A 19644-nucleotide genomic window follows, 5' to 3' on the forward strand; every position below is an offset into this window, starting at 1 on the left:
CACCTTAAAATGAATTTAAAAGTATACAATTGAGACAAACTAGGGTAAAGGAAATCATCTCTTTTTTTAAAAAAGAGCTTTTATTCTGCATGAAAAGCCATTGGTTACAAAGTGCAGAGAAAGTGGTACTTCCTAATATCTTGTCTCATTCATGGCTTTTGTGATATTTGTAGACGTCCAATCCTATCGATGTTGCTGCTCGACCTGGAACAGTTCCCCACACTCTCCTACAGAAAGACCCAAGGGTAGGTTCAAAAACACCTGCATGTGCTCGGAGAAAAATGTCGTTTTTATCATCCATTTCAGTCTCTGAAAGAAAATGTCTATTACAGTAATAGCCACCTGGGTCACTTTTGCTTCAGGTAGGAAGTACAATGGAAAATAGTTTCTCCTGGGAGAAGAAGGGATTTAACTTTGAAAGGTCTGAACCTAGGAAATAGGACTCCTCATCTGGTTAGATTTCTTCTTCTTTAGCCAACTCCTTGGGTGACTTTGCTCCAGTCTCTTGCCTAATTTTTTTGTCATCCTCTTGTTTTCTGCCTTTCAGAAGACATCCCCATAAGATGCCTTAAACAGAGAATCAATATCAAAGGTTAGAAAGAATGGTGGGTTTGGAAGCAAATCAGGAGGTCCTGGGTTCAAGTTTCACCACTGCCAGTCACTATCTGGGTGACCAGGAGCAAGTCCCTTCACATCTGGACCCCAGTTTCTTCATATGGGGTTGCTCTTTCAGCTCTTAAGCTATAACCCTAAATATGATAGGGTTTTTTTTTTTTGTTTGTTTGTTGTCAGTCAATCACCACGAACTTCAGTGAACATCAGGATAAATCCAGCTTTCCCCAGAAATCTAAAGGCATTTCTCCAAGGCTGATAACAGTGCCCTGTTTTTCTAAGATAGAAAAAAGGACACCTTCCCTTACTCCTTCCCCAGGGAAAAATATGTAATAATATGATGGATGTATTTGTAAGTCATTGGCTATTTGAAGGGCTTTTGTGTTAATGTGATTATTATATGCACGTAAATGATTACTTTTTAAAAATGTTGTACTTTTTCCCCCAATGACATTTTTCTGTCTAACAGACAAGAGGAAGTTAGTGACTGAGGACCAGAGGTTGGAGTCGTAAATGACTCAAATATATACGTATCTCTATTGTCTCTCATACTTTAATATGTCTCTTCAGATTTTCCAACGTTGTCCAGCCAGGTTGGATTTAGTCAGGCCATTCCAGCGAGGGGCTTGGGCTTAGTGGTCTCAGAGGTCCCTTGTAGTTCCGAATGTTAGCCCCTTAGCAGTGGTCTTTAAGAGTTTTCTTGGCAGCAGCCCGGCCCCACTGCCTGCCTCCCATGTCTGCTCCCCCATTGTAAGGGCTAGGTAGATTTGAGGTACTTGGTCCCCATGCTGAGAGCCTGTGAGGCTCTGTGTCTCCTTTGAGCCCAGGAAGCCTTTGGTGTGGTTTGGAAAGGGGTTTTATATCCTGCGGAAGGGGATTTCAGCTCTTTGCCCTAAATGAGGCAAACTTTCCTATTGATTTTGAAGCAAATAATCTCACCCAGGGCAAGTTGTAGTTTGATGAGACTCTCTTTAGAGCTGGCTTGTGTTTGTGTACAAGGGATCACGGCTCATGAGGTAGGGTGGGGGGAAGGGAAGCTGGGCACTTAGTTCTCCTGATACTGTGAAAATGGGCTAATTATTCTCCAAAAGGGCTTCATTTAAAAGTAAAATTCTAACATTTTAATTTCCTCTCCTAATGAAGCAATACAAATTTGTTAATTAGAGCAATTGTTTGAGTGACAGGCATGTAACCAGATTGTCATTTTCTCTTCACAGTTGACAGATCCGTTCAGGCCAATGTTAAGGGTAAGGCATCTTCGAGAAATGCTTTTTCTCTGCTTTCACTGTGATCCCAGTGGGTTAAGAAACAGAAATCCATTATAAAGAAAGTAGTCTGTCAGTGCAGGTGGCTGGGAAGGATGGATTCCTCTGTTTGTATAATTTTAAAATAGCCCAGAGTCCTAACCACTGTTGTTGTCAATACCGTTTCCTTAAAAACGTAAGTTAGGATTAGCGCCAGGCTGAGTCTCATGGAGTGAATGGACTCATCCCTTCCTCCCTACCCACCTCTGTGGAAGTGCCCAGGAGTGAGCCCTGAAGGACAACAACTCCTTCCCCCAAACAGTCCCAAAGCCCCATTTGCCATCTACAAAGCGAAGAGGGTTGGACTGGTACTGAGCCCCAAAGTCCCCTTTATTGCCTGTGAAAACAAGATGGCGGTACTAGGGCCATCGCTCACTTAGGGACCAGTTGTAACATTCTTTGGCTTTTAGCCTAACCTTCCTTGGGGGAGGGGACTACGGTCCTCGGTCTCCTCTTGATTTTCCTAGGACTTAATCGCATTCAGAGATTTCCATTTTTCTATTATGTTCCTGAGTTCCCCCTGCAGTGAGTATAGTCATTTTTGTTAGCCCCCTGAACAAGAGTCTAGGAAAAGGACAGAGGGGGAAAGAATCCACGGAGTTTATTTTGCTGCTTGCTCACAGCCCAGGTGAAAAGGTTGAGTTAGTGATTCCATTGATAAAGGGAACTTCCAGCGATAAAGCTCCCTTGTCCACTACTTAGATTCTTAGAGTGCCCTTAGAGGTGATGAGAATCACCCAGAATATGCTAGAGAAAGCAGAATTTGAACCCAGATCTTCTTGGCTCCAAAGCCACTCCTCTGTCAATTGCACCGTGCTGCCTGTAACCAGGGAAGACAGCTTTAAAACAAAGTAAAACTATTGGCTGAAGATTTAATTTAACTTTGCTATAGGAAAATGGAAATGATCTGTATGTGATGCCTTCTGACTCCACTTAGTCAGTCAACAAATATTTACTCAGCCCTTCATTTGAACGAGGCAGAGTCGTCCCTGCCTAGTTTTGCTTTTCAGTATGTTTCTTTGCTGTCACCACTGGTAACCAGAATTGATCGAACTGTTGCTTGGGACTTGTGTGTAACCTTGTAAAAGTCTCTTTTCTTCTTTGGATGCCATGTTCTTCCTCTGTACAATGAAGGGGTAGGACTAGACAATCACTGAGGTCCCTTCCACCTAGGATGCCTTATTCCTAGGATGCCATGGTCTGTAGGAACATTGAGGGGCCCTGATTTAATATGGGCGTATTAAATATGTATATGTTGTCAAACTTTATCTATTGTCCCAAAGAATTCCTCAAATTTTTTTGGTTAGAAGGCACCCTTAGGGTTGATCATATAGTCTAGTGCCCTCAGTTTATAAAGAGGAAAAAAATAGGACGCAGGTTCTTGACTGGCTCTAGCTTCCATTGCTTGAAGACATAAGTGCCTGGCAGCAGAGCCCTTGGGTGTGCAGACTTTTAACGGGGTGTGCTTCTTTCTGCTCCCAGCCCATTCTGGTTGCACATGATGAGGTGGACAGATTGACTGGGGCCATGGAGGAGGAGAGGACACTGTTCAGTCTTCCCCCGGGGTGGGGTCAGGATGTCACTGTTGATGTGTTCTCTGTTTGTGAAGAGATACTGGGGACTTCAATTAAGGATAAGAAACTAAAAACATGAGGAGGGCTTGGGTTTCAGGACACAATTTCAAATATACTGCCCCACTGTCGAAACCAGAAGCTTCAGTCATTAGAAAAGATGGAACCAGACTCTCAACATTGGCAGCCAGTTAACTTTCACTAAGCATTTCCCATGGGCTGGGCTGTATGTACAACGTGTTAAAGGGGGTACAAAAGTGGAATGTGTCCCTGGCCTCAAGTGCACCGTAATCTAGCTGGGGAAGCAGAGCATTCACACGTGAAATGAGGAGTACATTTACCCAGCAACCTATTAGCACATGAGCTAGATTCCAAGGGACAGGAGGGAGAGATAGACAGTAGTGCAGAAAGGGGTGCTTTCCAGACCATGAGAAAGGAGTGATCAGATGAAAGAAAGTGAATCTTCCATGGTGCAGGTAAAATATGCACATAGTCAGTCAACGAGCATTTATTAAGTGCCTACTGTGTGCTAAGCTCTGGAGATACAAAGAAAGACAGTGAGTATGGTCTCCACTCTCATGGCACTCACAGTCCAGAGTGGGAGGTGATATGCAAACAGCTATGTACAAACAAGCTATATCCAGGATAAATGAAATAATAATCAACACAGGGAAGACACTAGAAATTAGGGGGAAACACATGGGAAAATGGAGTTTTGTTATCAATATGGTGGCTGCCTTTTCACTTCCTTGATAGAAAAAAGGGGGGGGGGTGGAATTTGCTTTAGGCTTTGTATGTTCTGGCTTTGCCTCGGTTCACAGACACTACTGTATTACGTATGGAGGCTGATGGGAATTAGTAGCATAGCAACATTGGGCTAAGTGGAAATCCTTCCTCTGCCAGTGACTGCTTATGCCAGTTGGCACCAGAAAAGAAAGAAAGAAAAAATACAAAGCAAGGTCCGGGCTTTTCTTTTCCCTGGGAGCTGGGGAGGTCCTCATCAAGCGTAATTTTTTTGAGTGGTGGCCAGCTTTTTTTCAGGTTCATTGGGGGAATGAATGGAGTCAATTCTGTGATCCTCTTATGGTGGGTTTTGTTGTTGGTTTGTTTTTTTTTTCAGAGCCGTTGATGTAGAGCGCTCTCGAAGTACAAAGTGGCCTTGTTGCTTACTGGAGGATGGGGAGGTTTCTAGCTGATAACTCTGCCTCCAAAAGCTTCAGGGTGGCGGAAGTTGACTTTCTTTGAAACTTCTCTGTTGTGTTCAGTGTTCTTCCTCTTTTCTTATTCTTCCAGAAACCAGGGAAATGGTGTGCAATGCACGTTCACATCGCTTGGCAGATTTACCACCATCAACAGAAAGTCAAGGTCAGTTTCATCCCTAAATCCATGATCTCGTGATCAGTGGTACCATCTTGGGTTGGGGTGGGAGCTTAATAGGCTCAAAGTGGACCCTTTTCCCTCTGTACTGATGACCCTGCCCTTACAGAATGCTCATTAGTTTTCAAGGTTCATGCGTGGCTTTCACAAAAAACTAGTGGTGTTGGCACCCATTTCAGAGATCAGGGAACTGAGGTCAAGACAGCCTCGAGTCATTCAGCTGGCAAGTGGCTAAAAGTCCATTCAGGGCTTTCCATCTGCTGTACTGAGACACATCTTACCGCCTCTGAAAAACCTATAAAAACTGCTCAGTGACCAGAAACCGCCAGGAAAATTACAAAACAAAGAGAAAGGTCCCCTGGTGGTTTTCCTCCCCTCATGATTCTTCTGTCCAAGTTTGATCTCAAAGTATTTAACTATGGATTGAGCCCTCAAAGCAAAGATGCTGAAAAGCCTACTGCAGAGGACGAGAAGAAAATTCATAATAAGTATGCCCGGATATTCTGTGTCGAGGGAGAGCTGTGATCGAAATTTCCAGGGACGTGCAGGATTGTCCTGTTGTTTGTCTTCCTGCCAAAGGCGCTTAACAACCATATGTCTGTTAGATGCAAGGTGGTCTCCCTGATAGAGGCGAAGGTGAAAGGGAGTGCCCCTTGAGGAATACCGCTCTATGCTCCAGCTTATTAAAGAGAATGAAAACTTCCTAGATAGAGGGGAAGAAATAATCCATTAGGGGCCCCTCAGAAATGAAAGAATTTGTGAAGACAAAAGGAGCTGAGAATAGGGGTTTATTTTAAAGAGGATGGCAAATGAAAGCTGTTGCAGAGGGCAAGAAGAAGACGCCAAGTCACTGTAGCAATACAAGGAGGAGGCAGGTTGTTTGGAGAAGCCAGGGGGCAGCGGGGGGGGGGGGGGGGGGGGAGTGGGCGTCATAGTGCACAGAGCACTGGAATCAGGAAGCCTCATCTTCCTGAGTTCAAATCTGGCCTCAGACACTTACTAGGTGTAGCTTGTAACTGTCGCTCTGTTTGCCTCAGGTTCCTCATCTGTAGAATGGAGGTGATAATATTATCTTCCTTCCAGGGTTATTGTGAGGGTCAAACGAGATAGCGATCATAAAGTGCTTAGCACGGTGTCTGGCACATAGTAAGTTGTATAAAAATGTTAGCTATTGTCATTATTAAATGAGATAATATTTTAAAAGTACCTAGCACGGTGCCGGACAAGTAGTAAGTTGTACATAAATGTTAGCTATTATCATTATTAAACGAGATAATATTTTAAAAGTACCTAGTACGGTGCCTGGCACATAGTAAGTTGTATAAACATGTTAGGTATTATCATTATTAAAAGAGATAATATTTTAAAAGTACTTAGCACAGTGCCTGGCACATAGTAGGCACTTAATAAATGCTCGTTTCTTTTCTTCCTTCTTAAAGAGTTGTCTAGAGCATTCAGAGATTCTGTGATTTGCCCTGAACGTTGTCAGAATGGGGCCTGAATCCCGATCTAGAGGGTTACTTAAGACATGATGGAGTACTTGTCTAGGCTTCCACTGTCTATTTCTGACAATTCTTCCAGTGATGGATAATATGTCTAAAAGAGACAGAGAAAAGATTTCTAGTGACTTCTAAAGTCGTGGACAAAAACCTGAAGGATCTGAGGGAAAGATATGCTTCCCTTCTTCTGATTGATGGTTAGCACCTTGGGAGAGATGAACAGAAGGAAACTATTGCATAGATGGCTTCTAAAAATGGCATTTGGCATTATGGATCATGCTCCGCCAATTGACAATAATGAGTTACTTTTAAATACAAGTGATATCTTCAAAACTCAGAGGATGATATTGCAAGCATTAGCGTTTCCATTTCATAGATGATAAACCTGAGATTCAGCCATTGTAAGTTACTGGTGATGACCTGGCTGGGGCATGTCATGAGTTAGGGTCCAGTTTCAGTGCCGTGCCCAATGTTCTTTGCACAATCTTAAGCTGCCTTGGATCCAGATAAGAGGAAAAAGAAGTAATGATGCTGGAGGAGTAGATATAGACTGCTTGGCCAGATGGAGGAAATGGATAATGAGATCATCAGATGCCAAAGCTGGCAGACAAAACAGGGGCTCCATTTTTGCTAGAAGTCTTATCCCACCAAAAGATGGAGCATCCGAAAAAATCTTTATCTGCCTCACTGATACTTTCTTCAATCAGAAGTTAGAATAAGTGATGAAGGGACTGTGGATTTGACTCCGGACAAACAAATGCAGGCCGGCTGGTTTTGGGGTGAGGATGATGGGAACCCTAGGAAAAAGTGATTCTGTCACCTTGGAGTTGATGTTGGTCATGAAGGATAGGCTGTATGTGTAGCCTTGACCTTGAGAGCAAAAGAAAGAAATATCGTACAGATTATAGATGTGATCCCATGCATTGTCTAAATGTCAAAAGGAAAGACAGTTTAAGAGGCTCTCATTTTATATATGAGGAAACTGAGGCAAACAGGTTTAAGTGACTTGCCCAGGGTCACACAGCTACTAAGTTTCTGAGACCAGATTTGAACTCAGGAAGATGAGTCTTCCTTCCTGACACCAGTCCTGGATCTCTGTGCACTATGGCACCACCTCGCTGCCAAGATTGCAGATTATTCTAGAAGAAAAAGGGAATCTTTTAAGCTTAAGGTTCTTAACCTGGAGCTGGGGGGGAGTGTTGTTTGTTTTTTAATTTTGATAACCATATATTAATTTTAAAATATTGTTCTGAGAAGAGGTCCTGGACTTCACCAGGTTTCCAGAGAAGTCCTTGACACACAAAAAAGTTAGAATCTCTAATCTAAATAGAACAGTCTGGCTGTACTTAGAGCCAGGGGTATGCTGGGGCCAGCTCAAACCAGCTTGCAAGAGCTGACTATTAAATTTTCAGCATGAACATTTATGCCTCAGCATTCAGCAAGTGCTACAAACCAGAGCTTGATTTACTGTTTTTATTTTTTATTATCTAGACTTAAGAAAGTTATGGAAAAATATTAATAATGAAGATTAAACTTAAAAGCATCACTTTTTTCCCCCAGAGAGAGAGCTGAGTGTTACCCATTCACCAGCACCCCTTGCTTAGAGCCTGTCACTGAGCTCAGCTTTTAAAAGACTCTACGTGGGAAATGCAAACAGTGCCAAGGAAGAAATTTTTTAAATGGCAAAAATATACAACAGCATAGTTTTCAGGAAATCTTCAGACCAGAGAATGAGCAGAGGCTTGTGGAAATTGTTAAGGATGACAGAGAGGATAACTTTTTATAATCTGTGTTTGAGATCAGAAAGAAAAGCAGATTGGGATAGGCTACAAAGAGTGAACAGTTTAAAAAAATAGAGAAGGGGTATAGAGAGAGTCATTCGAGGAGATAAAGAAGAGGAACTGAAGGCTTTGGATTCATTATGAATCATTAGTATAATGGAGGAGCCGAAGAGACTGATGTGATCGGGCGGAAAGGGAAAAGTATGACCTTGTGATTTCATTCATTTGGAAACTTCCTCATCCAAAGCATGTTGACAACTCGTCTGTAACTTAGAGCCTGGACACTGGCAAGTAGAGTCACACAGTTATGTAATGAGTATGTATCGGTGGCAGGACCTGAACCCACAGCTTTCTGGCTCCAAGGCCACGCTCTCAGTTCAGTCCTAGTGGACATTAATAGCCCAGAAAAAAAGGAGAACCAACAATCCCATTGTACCCAGTGGGAATCCTACCGTCTTTAAAGTTTTATGTGCACTTCTGGGTTTCTGTATACCTCTGGGCAATTCAAAGTGTGTGTGTGGGGGGGGGGAGAGAAGTAGAGGAGGGGGGAGAGAGAAAGATGCAGAGAGAAGGAAGAGAGAGACAGACAGACTTGAATTTGTAAACATTTGAAAGAGTCATGATAAGGAACGAGGCACTGGATTGGGAGTTAGGAAGACTTGGGACCACCTCAGACACAGGGCACTGGACCCAGTCCCTTCCAGCTCTAAATCTTTGATTCTGCTCCAAGGAGTCAATTTGTTTAGTCTGGAGAAGTGAGGTTACAGGGGACTGAAGCATCTCTATCCAGGTGTTGGAAGGGCCATTGGGCAAGAGGGATCAGATGTCCTCAGGCCAGCTCCAGCGGTTAGAATTTGGACTAAAGGATAGATATTGTAGGGAAACCGACCTCATTTCTGTATGTCAGAACTTCCTAGTAGTGGGCTGTCGGAAAATGAAATGTGCTGCTTTATTAGGTAGTGAACTCTCTGTCTTTGGAGGTGTTCAAACAAAGGTTAGATGACAATTTGCTGGGGACTTGGCGTCCTTGGTCCTATCACATTTCCATATTTCAAGTATTCGTTTATACATTCCACACTTGAAACTCATTACACTTTTCAATATTATGCTTATAGCTCATTGCTATTCATTTGTACTATTCCTTGGTTTTCCAAAGTATACCCTATACATACTACGGAGTCTTTCCTCTCTCGTGCTCTCTATAATCTCTCATTACCTTCAGGGCATCTTTTTTATTTTAGTGAGAAAGTCAGAACATTCCAGGCGGACACAGTCTAACTCCTTCTCCCTTAGAGCGCAACTGACTGACGACCTTTATTTGCCACAATTCAAGTAGAAAGACATTTCCGAAAGGAGATGCTGTGTTCATCTTCTTTTTGGTAAATTCTCTACGTCTGATCCCTCGGTCCCAGTTTGCTTCATGGACCTGAGTTGCAGTTCATAGAACTGTGCTCTGTACCATGTAATATTGAAAGGGTTTGGCAGGCAGATTGGGAGAGGTGATCAAGAGATAGTTTTTTCCCCTGATTGCTAGTAAATTAAAGCTTAGTTTGGGGTTTCAACTCTTCCTAATTATAGCAGGAGTCTCCTCAGTATGATTGTCGGGCTTTGGAATGGAGATCATTCAGTGGTAGCTTTTGTCCGTCTTTGACCCTTTAACATGAAATTATTGAATTCTTTTTTTTTAAGCTATTGACCCTGCTTTGCTTTTTTTACATGATGGCGAGCTTTGGGAAATTGAGTCGTAGGCATACATGATAATTTTTCATAAATGTAATATGTGTTGGTCTTATCGTGTTCTTGTAAGAGTCTAAACTATTCATTTATACAGCAAATTATGCCTCCATTAAGAGTCCCTATTTAAAATAGCTTTTTGAATACTCTACATTGGAAAAACATGATAAAAGTGGGCACTTCAGAGAAAGGAAAATAAACAAAAGGGAGGCACAATGATGCGAAGGAAAGAGATTGATTTAGAATCAGAGGATTTGAGTGTGAACACTGGTTCTACCACTTACTGGCCATGGACTATATCACTCAAGTCACTTAACCTCTGGGCCTCAATTCCTCCTACAATAAGTGAGGTTAATGGACCAGGTGACTCCTAAAGCCCCCTCATTTCTAACTCAACCATCTTAGACATTTACTGGCTGTGTAACCCTAGGCAAGTAACTCTTCCAACCTCAGTTTCTTCTTCTCTAAAATGGAGATAACACCGACCTCGCAAAGTTGTTGTGAGGATCAAATGAGAGAATTAGAATTATTTAACATTTAATTTTATAATTCTAGCTCTATTATAATTAAGTATTTTATCTAATATTTGATTATTTAATAATAATTATTGCTACTACTACTAGAAATTTCTTCATACTAGAAAATGACTGTAAACATTTTAATTTCAACTGCAAAGCCAACTATAGCTGACCCTGAATAAGTTAAAAATCAGTGTACTTGGGTCATATTTTGGGTATAACCAAAAGTGTTCCATGGTAGAGGTGGCATAGAGATTGCTGCCATCCCTCACTTTTCCACCATTTGATGAAGCATTTTACTTCATTATTACACATTGAGGACCTTTGCATAAAGTGTCCCTTCACCTTTTGTGAATCTCAAGTGTGATTGGAACTAAAGGCCATTGGCCATAACCTATACATAATCCACTGTTGTCGGGTTCTACTGTTCATTAAATTCCTTTCTTGGGGGAAGTAACCATTCCAGTTCCCTCTTGTTCTTTTAGAAACAGATGCAATCGGACCCACATAAACTGGACTTCGGATTGAAACCTGAATTCCTGAGCCGCCCACCAGGTCCCAGTCTCTTCGGAGCCATCCACCATCCCCATGACCTGGCACGACCGTCCACTTTGTTCTCCGCTGCTGGTGAGTCCACTGAGGGCATGACCCTTGCAAATAAGGACCAGATGTCTGCTTGCCACCTCTCTATGAACAAGGTCCACAGGTGTTGAGATGAGCCAAGTCAGCTGTTACCTTTGTTGTTTGTAAATTTATGGCCCCTTCTCATTGCTATAAAAAGAGACCACAAAACCATTTCTAAATGATGCTGCTCGATGATGTGTTCTTTGGTCTGGAATTCAGGACACTGAGGTTTCAGGCTCAGTTCTTTCTCAAAGCTGTGACTTTATGCATGCACCTAACTACTCTTCCTCAATGAATAGGGAGGTGAACTGTGACCCCCTGTGAGGTCCTTTCTGTCTCTGGCATCCTCTGATTCTATGAAGAATGATTCAAGTGAGATAAACAAATGAGATTGTGGTTGGTAGTATGGTTTAGTGACAGTAATGTACCACAGATCAAGGGCCAGAAGGAGCCTTAGAAGGTGTTGTTTTTGTTCAGTTTCAAGTAGAGTTATGCCCATCTCAGAACTGGTTCCTTGGCGATTCCAATGATAGAAGAGAATTGTTAGGACATGGAACTGCAAATAGTCAGCAGGGAGATTGAAAATCCACTTGCCATGAGATTCCAAGTCTTTTCCTGGTCGTGATGCCTAGGAACATAAGAAATGCTGGCCTCTCTAGAGGATCCAGAATCCTGGCTGTAAAGCTGGATGGGATCTCAGAGATCATCTAGTCCAACCTTTTTGTAATTTAACTTATTTTCCAACAAACCTGAAAAGGAATCAATATGCCCTTTGCTTAATGGCATCCAGCTCTTCATGACCCCCTTTGGGGTTTTCTTTACAAAGTTACTGGAGCAGTTTGCCATTTCCTTCTTTGACTCGTTTGACAGAAGAGGAAACTGAGGCAAACAGAGTCAAGTGACATACCCAGGGTCACACAGCTACTAAGTGTCTGAGGCTGGATTTGAACTAAGGAAGATGAGTCTGCTGCACCACTTAGCTGGTCAGCCAGCCATCTATAACATATAGTCTTAGGGGATTGTCTGGATCATAGAGTCAAACAAACTTGTTTGTGGTCATGGAGCTTTGAGGCAGAGGTGACACCCCATCCTTTGTCTCAGCCAAAAGATGACATCAGTGAGCATCACCTTTTGGAAATTGTTTCCTCCTCTCTGTGGCTACCAGCAGAAAGCACTGGTAAGTTCTTAGAGCTCGGCCTGGAAGGGGTCTTGGGGGCCATCTTGGCATCATGTTACCGATGAGGAATCAGGGACCAGGGGCTTGCCTAGAGTTACCCAGGCAGGATTTTAATCTGGATCCTCTAACCCCAAAATCAATGCTAGTCCCTCTTTACTTGAAGATAAATATGTCCCTATTAGGGCAGCTAGGTGGCACAGTGGTTAGAGTACCAGGCTGGAGTCAGGAAGACCTGAGTTCAAATCTGTCCTCAGATACTTCCTAGCTGTTTGGCCCTGGGGAAGTCACTTCATCCTGGTTGCCTCAGTTTCCTCACCTGTAAAATGAGCTACAGATGGAAATAACAAATCACTCCAGTATCTTTGCCAAGAAAATCCTGAATCAGGTCACAAAGAATCAGATGCAACTGAAAAAAGACTTAACAACAACTTTGGCCCTGGGATCTGACCTTGCGTGCTTTGGGATTTTTATAACATATCAGATGTAGGATTTGAACACAGATCTTCCTGTCTCCACGATTAGCTCCATGCTTCCTCAAAATTAGGGGGCTGCCATTTTGTAAAAACCATTAGCCATTACAAAAATCATGAATAATTTGTGCTGTTTATGAAGTTTGAGCATTTAATTTCTTATTATATTTTGCTACAATTATGTTACCATAATATATTATTTATCTTGTCATATTGTGTTATACAGGTTGTCCCAAAGGCCTTTGTGCAGTTTCAAACTATTAAAACTTTATTACGTTATTACCTTTAATAATGTTATGATACCTGCAAACAAAGGATTACAATTGACAAAATAAATAGGACCCTGAAGAAATGAGTGTGCAAGTAGAACTCTGAATTTAAATTTAGAAAGAGTTGTAGCCGTCCCCTCATTTTGAAGATGAGACACCAAAACCTAAAGAGATGAGGTGATGTGCGTGCCTGAGCTCACAGGACCGGGACCAGAGCTTCTTAGTCTAATGTTCTTAATGCTACAAAACTCACTCTCTCTACTCTGAGACTTTGTTCTACCTCTTTCTTAAGACAGCATATTTATAAACCAAATCACTGCTTGAAATTTCCAGAAATATCCAGCCTTCATTCTCCAAACAGTTCCTAAGCCCCTCTTCTGTCTGCCCCTCAGTGGCCTCCTCTGTAAAAGGAGATCCCCCTCAGCTCTGAGTCTTTGCTCTTGTGTGGTCTCATCGCTTCTGTCCCTCCCGTTCCCGGCCTTTTCGAGTCCCTAGGAACACTACTTGGCAGCGGGGACATGTCCTGATAATTATCTACGCCCACCACTCTTTGGGTGTTTGGCAAGCCCACTTGAGAAAGGAAGGAAAGAGGACCACTGCATTCAGGGGGAAAGAAATGCCTTTCTTTCTGTGTCTTAGCAGGAGCAGGGATTTCTTTTTTCACATTATTTGTTCCCTACAGGGACCTGAACTGACTTAAGTTATGTTCATTTTTCTCTCTCTGCTCTCAGCTGGGAGCTCTGAATCAACCAGGAACAGACTGGCCCAGAGGAGTCTGGCTTTGGTTCAGTGCTCCTTGTGACTCTCATTTTCCTTGTGTTATGCTTGGTAGGTGCTGCACATCCAGCCGGGACCCCTTTTGGGCCCCCACCCCATCACAGCAACTTCCTCAACCCAGCTGCTCACTTAGGTAAGTGGAGTATTTGACAAACAGCCTCCCAGCCCATGCATGGTTGAATTGACTTGGTCAGCGGGTCGCTGATGAGGTTCCCAGACAAGCTGGTGGTAGGGCAGTGTGTCTGTCAGGCATGGTTGCCCAAGAAAACACTGCTTTCTTTTGGAGGCAGACTTCTTTTTAAAGAAGTCAAGGGTCTTGTTGTTTTAAATGTCAAAACAATCCTCTAGCTCAGGGCATTAGAGCTGAAATCAACAGCACTGATTTATTTGTTTTTTTGGATTGCTAGGGCAATGGGTGCGAAACATCCCCAGAGTCAAAGGAAAAACCAGTTGGGGCTCTTGTACCTGGGCTGGTACCAGGTGGACAGCGGGAGAGAGGAAGTCTCTAACTCCTTGCTCCCCTCCACCTCCCTGGGTTTGGGATCTGGTTGATTATAATGAGCCTTAGGAAACAAGGTATTCTTAGTCTATGTCACTCCCGCATTTTGTAGATTCATCTCTTTCTTTTTTAAATTTAATTTAATATTTTATTGTTTCCTTCTAGTACAAGTAAAAACAATTTTAACTTACTTTTTGAGTTCCAAATTCTCTCCCCTGTTCCTCCTGCCTGTGGAGAAGTCAAGCAATTTTGCCATAGGTTATATACACGTGTAGTCATGCAAAACCCATTTCCAGACTCATCTCTTTCTAATAAAGAGTGGACAATTTCTATTTTGCCTCCTTTTCTTGTTCTTTTATGGCTTCTACCAAAGACCAGAAAGAGGCATCAGCAAAAGCCTTGGGCCATGGTCTTTTAACACGGGTCCTTCCTATGTTTCTAGGCTTTTTAGACATACCCCCTCTTTATACTGTGGGCACAACACATAGAGATTCATGATTTGGAATTGAAAACATGGTCTCCAGGAGTGTGTTGCCTCTAAAAGAGAACCCTAATCCCTGATCTCTCAGAATTCCTTTAGATTCAGTTTAGTTCCTCAAATGTCTGTTGGGAACTGTGGGTCAGGAGAACAAAATAAAAACAGAATGTGCTCTCTCCTCCAGGAGTTTACATTCTGCTAATCAGTCAACAAGCATTTATGAAGTATTTACTGTGCACCAGATGCTGTGTTAAGGGCAAAAACAGTCCCTTCCCTTAAGGACTATACATTCTAATGGGAGAAATACTGTACAAATTAACTAGATACATACAAGATATATGCAGGCTAGATAATAAAAAGTAATCTGAGAAAGGGAAGAAGGTGTGAATAACTGGCAGGTCCAGGTGAAGGCTTCAAGCTTTATCTTGAGGGGAGTTAGGGAGAGCAGACAGAGCATTCCAGGTGTGGGGGACAGCCAGCCCAAAGGCACACACTTGGGCGTGGGGGGAAGGCCATGTTTGAGGAACCATAGGCTCCTTTAGCTTGATCATAGAGTACAAAGAGGAGAGGGTAAGGTGTAAGGAGACTGGAAACATAGGAAGAATCCATGTTAAGAGAGTTTGAAATGGCAACCTAGGAGTTTGTATTCGATCCCGGAATTAACATTGGGATGTATTTAGTTTAATAAATGTAAAGTGTAAATAAAGGCCTGTTGAATACCAATATCAATGATGGTCTCCCTCATGCAGCAGGCAGCACCTTGCACCTTGAGCCCTGATGAAAGCTAAGAATCTTCATAGATAGAGGTGATAGAGGTGGAATGAATTCCAAAGCACTGGCAGAGGCCCCGAGCACGAGGTAGAATCTTATATGTAGGTGCTGCTCTTCTCCAGAAGCCAAGATCCCAGACGAGAAAGTCCTTTAGCAGAGAAACATAGCGCTGGCCTGAATTACCGATGATAACTCCCATTTTGTGTAGTGTGCTGCGGATCACAAAGGGTGAACAGAATGTTAAAGGGTGGGTTGGAATAGCTTGGGCCACCTTTTCTGAAGGATGGGGCTGAGCAGGTGGGGGACGCCCTGAGCCGATCTGTAAGAAGCAGCCCCACAGTGCCACGTTGGTGTGGGGCCTCAAACCCGAGAGAGAATTGGAACAAAGAAAACCTTTTTGGAGCCATGGGGTAGAGCAAGTTTGCCAACGTAGGGATATCCATCAATACCCATCACCCTGTACAACTCTGTAATCATTCTTTTAAAATTTTGCTTGCAGAGCCTTTCAACAGGCCAACCACATTCTCTGGTCTTGCGGCAGTGGGTGGCAATGCCTTCGGGGGACTTGGAAACCCGTCAGTTAGTGAGTACCTTCATCTTTCTGAATCTGCCTCTAACTCCCCTTCCCCTCCTCTTTTATTCCTCCATTGGGCTGGGTGCCTGAAGTCCTCCGGGAGATCTTGACCTGACCTTGCTGTAGCTTCTATCTGTGAATGCAGGAAAAGAAAAGAAACGACCATTGGAGACACAGACCCATCAATCTTCCAGCATTTATTAATCACCCACTGTGTTCCTGGCACTGTGTTAGGAGCTGGAGATACAGATAACAAAGAATGAAACAAATACCAGTAATTATTCTGTAACACAGGACCAAAAGCTCTTGGGTGCCTAAGTACAATGAGTACATTGTTTTTCGCCTGGGTAACGAGAGACAGGAATAGCAGTAGCTGGGATGATTAAAATTCCTAAGCCTCATTTTTGTTGAAGTTTTCAACATCTTTTCACCTCTTCCTGTCTCACTCAAAACTTACTCCAGCTAATTAGCAAGTCACCAGAATGGCTCTTGAAATTCACCTCTGGTTTCAGTAGGAATGAAAAGGAGAAAAGGGAGAAACACAGGAGGAAGAAACCAGAACTCTAACATGTAGAGAACTGGCTGTGTCCTTTAATTGCTCGCATATCCTAAAAGAGAGTCCAGCCTCCCTAAATGTGGATTACCCAGAAGAGAAATCCATTTCACCATTCTAGGAAAGTGCTTTAGAATAGTTTGTCACATAACTGTCCCCAAAGGCTTTATTTACTCACTGAGGAACCAGGCTGGGGAGCTTAGCGTTTCTCACTTCATCCCCACCCCACCACCAGCAGAAAGATTAAAAACGTAAATGCAGAAAACAGATTTTCTGAGCACAATTTACAAGCTCAGCTGCTGTGTCCTTCTACAAGTCTGAGACTTAGCAGACTCACCTAATTGGGTGTTCATGAACTTCGGTGGGGATACGGAAAGATTGGACTGTAGGAGTCATCACGTCACCAACCTTTTCAAAACATTTCTCCCTGAGATCAAGCATGGCCTGCTGGGCCTCTGAATTTATTTGTTCAAGTCCACTAGCTGGCTCTTGGGCAGCAGCTAGGTGGTGCAGCAGATAGAGTGCTAGGTTGGAATTAGGAAGACCTGAATTCAGATCCGGCCTCAGATAGGCTTTACCCTGTTTACCTCAGTTTCCATATCTGTCAAATGATCTGGAGAAGGAAATGGCAAACCTCTTCAGCCTCTTTGCCAAGAAAACCCCAAATGAGGTCATGGAGAATCCATGACTGAACAACAACAAAGCTAGTTGGCTGTAGGTCTTAAATGAGCAATATAATTGTGGGGAGAGTGGAAGGAATAGCAGTCAAAAGATCATAGATTTGTTACTAGAAGAGACTTCAGGTCAGGGGTGCACTGGGGCTGATTCTTCCCTTGCTGGCCTGGTTGTTAAATTTTCAGCATGAGCATTTACACCTTGGACATTGACAAATAATGTAAATTAGGGCTCGATTTATTCTTTTGTCAATTATCCGTATTTAACAAAGTGGTGGAGAATGTGTTAATAAGGCAGATTCAAAGTGAGTAATACATATCTATGCCACCCCTCCCCCCTGCCCCTGCAAAAAAAAAGAACTGGTTGTCAAATGTTTACTAGCATGCCCCTGCCTCAGAGGACCAATCATGTCACCGATGAGAAGACTGCGGTTTTGGGAAGTTAGTTAAGTGAGTTGCCCAAGGTCCAATTGATAGTTTATAGGTCAAAAGTTAGAGGCCGCATCATCCAATCACCACCCCCAAATATTTAAGAATATTAGGGATAAAGGAGAATAAAAGCTGTTTTTCCAACTGTGGTTGATATGGATAAGACCATGAAAGCAAATTCTATAGACAAATTTTGATGCCCGAGTAGAGATGTAGCTTGACATGACACTTAGAAAGCTGGTCTGGGAGTTAGGACAACGTGGGTTAATTAAAGTCTCAATTATGAAATACTAGTTGTGTGGTGCTGGATAAGTTCCTTCACTCATCAATGCTCTAGACCAGGGGTATCAAACTCAAAGAAACCACAGATTAACATCATCTATGTTGTATTGCATTTTAATTTATTTTGTGTTTCTCAATTACATTTTAATCAGGTTGGGCTTCACTCTGGCAGTTTTATGGCTCTGAGTTTGACACCTCTGCTCTAGGCAACCCAGTAAGGAAGGAGAATAGTCATTAACATATTCTGTGTGCTGGATATTATGCTAAATGCTTCTTACAAACAGTAACTCCTTTGATACCTAAGAAGATAATAACCTAATAACCAATAACAAATAACCCTGTTGTTGTGTTTGTCCTTTGTTTTTGAAGAGGACCATGACATCAGGGAAATGACATAATTTCATTGCAGAGAAGGAATTTCGTTACCTGGCAGGTTCTGATTGAAATCATGGGTCAGAGGCAAAAATTAAAATTTAAACAAAGTAGACCCAGTCAATGAGAATTTTATTAAGCACTTACTATGTGCCAGGCACTGAACTAAGTGCTTTTTACAAATATTTTCTTCTTTGATACCTTAGACTATAAATGATAACTTAGTAACTAATAATAAATTATCCTAATTAGGCCATACATTGCAGAGAAGGTGCCTGTCTGCCCGGTAGAAGGAATTTTCTTCCCTGGCAGCTTCCTAAATGATTGAAATCATGATTCTGGACAAAATTAAAAATTTTTCTAAAGACCCAAAATGCATTTATTAAGCACTTACTGTATGCTAAATGCTAGGGGCTCCCATTCTAATAGGGGAGACTTTCAACGTGTATATAACTAGGTCCACTTGGAATAAAACCAGAGTGGCTAGAAGGTGACTGGAGGTTTTCTAAGCCTCTCCAGAAAAATGGGCACCTCTGGATGCACCACTTCGAATGCTTGCATGTGCCTAAACCTGCTTGCTCGAGTCCCACGCGTATTTTTGGCATAGCCAGCAGCCACAGAGGTGGCCGTCACCTTCCTCCCATCCTCCCTCTTTGGTTTCCCTTCTTCATCTCCTTCCCTGCGGCCGGGAGGTTTTAGAAAAATGTGAGCCGTGTCTCCAGGCCTCTAATGAATCTATTAATCTCCTTTCCTTTTCCAGCTCCCAATAATATGTATTCATTTTAACTCTGAATGCTGTTAAAAGTTGTACGGTAAGTACCTTTCTGGCTGCCATTTCCGCAATCTCTCTTAAACGGTCTTTGTTCTTCACTTCACCATTTCAGCACCCAACTCAATGTTCGGCCACAAGGATGGCCCCAGTGTGCAGACCTTTAGCAACCCTCACGAACCCTGGAACCGGCTTCACCGGACGCCTCCATCGTTCCCGACCCCTCCGCCCTGGCTGAAGCCGGGGGAGCTGGACCGCAGCTCGTCCGCAGTAGCTCATGACAGAGATAGAGATGTAGATAAACGAGATTCATCCGTTAGTAAAGATGACAAAGAAAGGTACGGAAAGCGACCAATTCCCAGCGCTTGTTGAGTCCGAAAACGGGAAGTTCTCTCTTTCGCCCACAGAGTGTGACCTGCAGCCCCCCGGCCCCCTCCACCAGGCCCACCCCTCTTCCCCAGCCTGGTGCTTTCGCTGAGAATTTAGCTACATCCCCCTCAACGTGACAGTTTGGGTTAGGAGTGCCAGGA

At 42.9% G+C, this 19644-nt stretch overlaps 1 protein-coding gene across 2 annotated transcripts in view; it reads left to right on the forward strand.

Annotated features, from left to right (window-relative positions):
• AUTS2 (activator of transcription and developmental regulator AUTS2) overlaps window positions 1-19644 on the forward strand; it is a 1199563-nt gene that overhangs the window by 1173434 nt on the left and 6485 nt on the right. For both annotated transcript variants that reach the window (XM_036768802.1, XM_036768803.1), the window contains 7 exons: window positions 174-245; window positions 1830-1859; window positions 4781-4852; window positions 10882-11023; window positions 13769-13846; window positions 15961-16044; window positions 19230-19452. In XM_036768802.1, coding sequence (XP_036624697.1) covers window positions 174-245; window positions 1830-1859; window positions 4781-4852; window positions 10882-11023; window positions 13769-13846; window positions 15961-16044; window positions 19230-19452 — 701 coding nt within the window. The remainder of the gene's footprint in view (window positions 1-173; window positions 246-1829; window positions 1860-4780; window positions 4853-10881; window positions 11024-13768; window positions 13847-15960; window positions 16045-19229; window positions 19453-19644) is intronic.

Source organism: Trichosurus vulpecula, chromosome 7 (genome assembly GCF_011100635.1).
Source record: "Trichosurus vulpecula isolate mTriVul1 chromosome 7, mTriVul1.pri, whole genome shotgun sequence".
Classification (NCBI taxonomy): Eukaryota; Metazoa; Chordata; class Mammalia; order Diprotodontia; family Phalangeridae; genus Trichosurus; species Trichosurus vulpecula.